Source organism: Littorina saxatilis, linkage group LG12 (genome assembly GCF_037325665.1).
Source record: "Littorina saxatilis isolate snail1 linkage group LG12, US_GU_Lsax_2.0, whole genome shotgun sequence".
Classification (NCBI taxonomy): Eukaryota; Metazoa; Mollusca; class Gastropoda; order Littorinimorpha; family Littorinidae; genus Littorina; species Littorina saxatilis.
The window spans coordinates 32,243,282-32,249,281 of NC_090256.1; the positions used below are offsets into that span (position 1 = coordinate 32,243,282).

Here is a 6,000-nt window from a genome sequence, read left to right on the forward strand (position 1 = left end):
TCTCTCTCTCTCTGTGGCATTCCCACATTGAACATCTGTGTAAACGTGTTTCAAGAAATTTATTCCTACTTTCAAAACTTCAGTCAGTCATAACTTTAGACGCCCGAAAAATGTTCTACAACGCCCACATCAAACCTCACATTGATTATGCCTCTGTCATCTGGGATGGCTGTAGTGATGCATTATTCAAAACTATAAATTCTCGTCATCGAAGGTCAGCTAAACTCATTCTGCCTGACCCATCACTAACTACTGACGCAAAACTGACAGCCCTCAATATACCTCAACTTAAACAACAGCTTTTATTTAATAAATCAGTTTTCATGCACAAGCTCCTACGTGACCAAGCACCCGAATATCTAACTCACTTGTTTCAATCAACTCCTTCTCGGTATTCCACCTTCAAGCATAATCTGGTCTGCCCGAAGCCACGCATTGACATATTTAAAACTAGTCTTTCATACTCGGGAGCCTATGTCTGGAACTCCCTACCTACATGCTTAAAATCGATCAGTAACCTTAAAACATTCAAAATACATCTGCAAAAATACATTCAAACATCACTTTAATGTGATGTGCCTGGTTGCTCAAACGTATGTATGCCTTCTATCCTTCTGAAATGTGCATGTGTGTGTTTGCGTCAACTTGGTGTGTGTTCTGATAATGTATGGTTGTATTGCCCGTATTGTGATATCTGTATATCACATGTCTGTAAAGAATGATCTTATTCTTATATTACTATTATTGCGTGTGTCTGCGTTTCATCATAAAAAGTTTGTTCCTATGTATTCCCATTTCGATTATAACCATTTTGTTTGCTTAGATCAGGACTAGCTGTAAGAAAGGTCCTACGGACCTAATGCTATCTTTCCTGTAATAAAGTTCAGAGTTCTCTCTCTCTCTCTCTCGCTCGCTGGGCTGGGCTGGGCTGTTTTTCTTTGTGACTGTTAAAATATGCTCCAGTGTTGTTTTTATTGTTTGCACTTTATTACTCAGTAAAGTACTGAGATATTTTACAGTAGCTTGACCAGTGATGATTTGTTACAGGTCGCAGTATTCTGGAGATAACTTTGTCAGGGTGTCAGGAGATGCTGAACAATTTGCAAACAAACAATGTGAGTTTGAAGAGTTTTTTCTTCGTTAGACTAAAAGTTTAAATAATATGTTTGTTTAAAAACAAATGGGTATGCAACGGTGCTGAAAGCTGGAATTTTCAACTCACTATCAAGTTAGCAACTGCGTCCGTCAACAAGATTTTGACAAAGATCCATACTGATGACAAGAAAAGAGTTTGGAAGAAAAAGCACTTCAGTCTTCACGGAAGGAAAGAAAAGATTGTTGACCGGTTACAAGTTTTGGGGTCTGTATATTAAAGTTTGGGGTCTGTATATTAAAGTTTGGGGTCTGTATATTAAAGTTTGGGGTCTGTATATTAAAGTTTGGGGTCCCGGGACCCTCTAGATGGAGCGTCTGTTGGGAGCCCTGAGTGGGGATGAAATTAGTTGATGGACTGCTCTTTTCATTATGAGAGCCTTGAAGGTTTTAGCTTTTGTTTATCTGTTTGAATTTATTTTAATGGGGGGGGGGGGGGGGATATTTTTAGCCTCTATACTTGCTGATAGATTTGCTTTTTTAGCACCCCTGGTGTGGGTGGCAGTACAGTATTTGCATCACCTAAGTTGATTTTTGGTACACTGCAGTCTCACTTTGCTATGACAGTATCCTCACACTTCCTTTTCCCTGTTGCAGTGTTTGCGTGGGAAGCGTACGAGAAAGGCACAGACGTCCACCTGCAGGCTGACCCCACCAAGCTGGAACTGCTGTCCAGGGAATTCAAGAACCGCCGCGACAACTTCAAGAAGAGCGCTAAAGACAGCGTCCTGGAACGCTACGGAGGACAGGAGCATCTGGAGGCACCACCTAAACAGCTGCTTCTGGCTCAGACTGTGAGTTGGGGAGGCTGGGATTGTGTGTGGGTGCAGGGTTCGACACTAGCAGGGGCGGGGGGCGGAACGCCCCAGAGTTTTGTGTTCCGCCCCAAACATTGCCGAAGCTTGGGGCCCACTCCGCCCCAGGATAAATTCCAACAATGACAAACCGAAAATTCTAATGCTAGAGCCAATCACTAAAAAGCGCCAGTCAAAGTCGTCACTGAAATTTGCGTTACGATCAATGCCGCAGTCAAGAAAAAAAAAACATTGAAATCGTCGAAGGACAATGCCGCAAGGGAAATAACTCCCAGATCACGCTCTTTAGCGTGAGAGATAAGTATCGCCTTCAAATGCCAAACGCAAAATGTGGCGACACATCCCTGGTGTAAAAAGACATGGAAATGAAGATGAAGAACAGGGTGGAGAGAAACGAAAAAAGGAGACCGATGCAGCCAAAAGCGCGAAGCGCTGTCTTAATTTCAATGTCAAATGGTTGAAAGAATTTCCCTGGCTTAAGTACGATGAAGAAAAACAGACAATGCATTGCCGCACGTGAATACTGAGAGTGGGCCCCAGATTTTTGTTTTCCGCCCCAGCAATTTTTATCTCTGGGGCCACACCAGGCCAAATAAGTTAGTGTCGACCCCTGGGGTGTGTGTGGGTGGTGTGGTGTGTTGGGGTTTGGATGATGTGTGTGAGTGTGATTGAGACAGTGTGCTTGCATGTTACAGAGGGCAGTTGCACTTGAAATCACTCTCCAAACAGCTGTTTCTTTCTCAGCTGTTTCTTTCTCAGGCTGAGTTTGGGAGGCTGGGTGTGTGTGTGTGTGTGTGTGTGTGTGTGTGTGTGTGTGTGTGTGTGTGTGTGTGTGTGTGTGTGTGTGTGTGTGTGTGTGTGTGTGTGTGTGTGTGTGTGTGTGTGTGTGTGTGTGTGTGTGTGTGTGTGTGTGTGTGTGTGTGTGTGTGTGTGTGTGTGTGTGTGTGTGTGTGTGTGTGTGTGTGTGTGTGTGTGTGTGTGTGTGTGTGTGTGTGTGTGTGTGTGTGTGTGTGTGTGTGTGTGTGTGTGTGTGTGTGTGTGTGTGTGTGTGTGTGTGTGTGTGTGTGTGTGTGTGTGTGTGTGTGTGTGTGTGTGTGTGTGTGTGTGTGTGTGTGTGTGTGTGTGTGTGTGTGTGTGTGTGTGTGTGTGTGTGTGTGTGTGTGTGTGTGTGTGTGTGTGTGTGTGTGTGTGTGTGTGTGTGTGTGTGTGTGTGTGTGTGTGTGTGTGTGTGTGTGTGTGTGTGTGTGTGTGTGTGTGTGTGTGTGTGTGTGTGTGTGTGTGTGTGTGTGTGTGTGTGTGTGTGTGTGTGTGTGTGTGTGTGTGTGTGTGTGTGTGTGTGTGTGTGTGTGTGTGTGTGTGTGTGTGTGTGTGTGTGTGTGTGTGTGTGTGTGTGTGTGTGTGTGTGTGTGTGTGTGTGTGTGTGTTTAAGACAGTGTGCTAGTAATAGTACTAGTATGTTACAGAGGGCAGTTGCACTTGAAAGCACTTTCCAAACAGCTGTTTCTTTCTCAGGCTGAGTTTGGGGGCTGAGATTGTGAATGGTTATATGTGTGTGACGTGTGCCTGGGACAGTGTGCTACTGTAGAATACTGTAGAACATAATTATGGGAGTCAAGCCTCACATAAGATGAAGTCGCAGACCTGGGAACCCATACGATTTCGCCGTATTCTGTACGCATGATTGTCGAGAATATGATCAGTATGGTCAGTGGGGAAAAAATACGACGAGAAAAATTCCTAGACTACTTTTATTCACAAGCCCATCTTGAAGCCGATCCAGTATTTTGACACATGTGTAGCCAAGTGCTAAACTGGCTACTAATTCGTTATAATGATTTTATGTCATTCCTGTCTTGTGTAAGTTAAATTTGTATATGCTCTGACACCTGGCGGTCGTAAACTCGCTCAGTCGGCTGTGTCCACTAGGGAACGTAAAATGTTTTCCTTTGACGTCAAGCCGCCCTCCCAGAAAGACGGCGGGGTATCTTGAGCCCCAGGTGGTCGTTATGCAATGTGCCGACAGCCTGTCTACCCGAGTTGGACTTGGCGTTTTGTCAAGTGGGTGTCATTTCTTTTGACAGGGCAGATCATAGAAGATGCCAGGTGGCTCGGAGGTTGTAGTCTCTTACCCCCCCCCCCCCCCTTTCCTTGTCTTTACTGACCAATGAGAAATGATGTCAGTTTTGTTAGCTAACTCTTGATTGGTGGCTTTTGACGCCACCCATCCCCATTTACATGATAGCATTTGAGATTTTGGGAGAGAACTGAGAACTATCTCGGAGAGAGAGGACGTACTCGTTTTGTACTTTGTTATCATGGAGACCTACTGATGTAGATTGCATTGTACTATTGGTGTGGCCTCCCGGCCTTCGGGCTGGGAGCTGGATTGGTGAGGAGAAGAGAAGAATAGAAAATAAAGAGAAATGTGAATCGACAGACATGGTTTTCCAGAGTTTCATGTTGCATCAAGTGACTCGTCGGTCTGTGCCAGTGAACTCTTGTCTATCATTCTCTACATGTGAGTGAAAGTCCATTACGAGAGCAAGTGATGTTCGTTCAGTGCAAGACACTAAAGAGGCACCCACATGGTGTACTCCTGAACTTCGGGGTTTACTTTTACTAGGTGACTACATTCACCCAACTACTACATCAAGAGGCTACAATCAAATATTATCCTCTTCCTTCCACCCCATCACAAATGGCGCTGCGGGCAAAGATCGTGTTTTGCACAGAATGGACTTTTCTTGTGACTCGTTTTCCATCATGGAGTACGGTAAATCTTGCTGGTGCGACCGACACCGGAATCCTGACGTCTGCCTGGAAGATATTCAACCATGGTCAACATAGTCTGCTTCTACCTGTTCCTGCGGACCATGCCTGTCTTCAACCTGTTTTGCATCGGCGGTTCCTGTCTGTTCCTAGGTCTACACTCAAACAGATCCTGTCCTGTTTGCTGTCTTCGATCGGCGATTCCTGTTTGTTTACCCGTGTGCTGTTTCCTGATTCCGAAGTGTTACCTACGTTATTTCATCTTAGTGATTATCTCGTAATATCGACGAAGTGGTATTTTGCTGTTGTGTGACCTTGATGGAACTGTGTGGTGCCCATTTGGTGAGTGTGACTATAGCCCTTATTCAACGGACTGTGTATGACGGTGTAGAGAGCCTACAGGACTCAGCCAGTGTATATACTGTACTCGAGTGGCTGTAGCGCGTGCAATCCCATTCTTAGCTAGTGTGACACGTCATATCGGACTTGACGAATACAGACTTGGGCTGGTGACGTTTGCCATGTGGTATTACATAAGACTTTCCTCGGTGTTCGCGGCAGTGAAGTGACGCAAGTGTTGCGTCCACGAAGAGACTCGCAGGTGTGTTTACTGCCGGGTGTTTTGTTGCCGTTTAATTTGTTGATGTTTGATAATGTTCATTTTCATGTATGCTATGCCATGTTTCTTGCATTGGTATGATTGATATTGATTGTTGCGATTATTTGTCATGATGCTTTGAGTGGAATGTGTTGGCGGATGTTTGCGCTTATTGAAAGATTTTTTTTTTGGCACAAGCAGATACTACAAATCTGATGGTAATTGCCACCTAGGGTTGAAAGTAATTTAGTGAATACTTGCTGACCTTCAAATAAGGCCCTGTATCATCACTTTCTTAATTGCTCTCTTAAGCGTAAACTAAGTTATGATTTACCTTGTTACCTTTAAATAGGCTTGGTACAGATCATTTGTAATGTTGGATGTCATTGCATTGTGTCAGGTGTATTGTACATGATGTATCATTTTAACAGTGTCAGGTAACTACGTCATTCATTAGTGAATCTCTCCATTTTGTAACTGTTACGTTTTTCACCTAAAATACGTCTTAAACACAGCCTTTACCTCCCTCTCTTCTTTAACTCAAGTGGTTTTGATTGATCTAAGTTGTCTTGCATATCGCACTTCATAGACTTTCGTTTGTCCCGCTTTAACTCAACGTCGACCTTAGGTCTTTCCACTGTAGGGACGTCGACCTTATTTCTTATC

General features: G+C 44.2%; 1 protein-coding gene across 1 annotated transcript in view; it reads left to right on the forward strand.

Annotated features, from left to right (window-relative positions):
* Nucleotides 1-6,000, forward strand: part of LOC138981759 (pre-mRNA-splicing factor SLU7-like) — a 33,063-nt gene that overhangs the window by 10,790 nt on the left and 16,273 nt on the right. The window contains exons 9-10 of the mRNA XM_070354835.1: nt 1,048-1,115; nt 1,750-1,946. Of these exons, the coding sequence (XP_070210936.1) occupies nt 1,048-1,115; nt 1,750-1,946 (265 nt within the window). The remainder of the gene's footprint in view (nt 1-1,047; nt 1,116-1,749; nt 1,947-6,000) is intronic.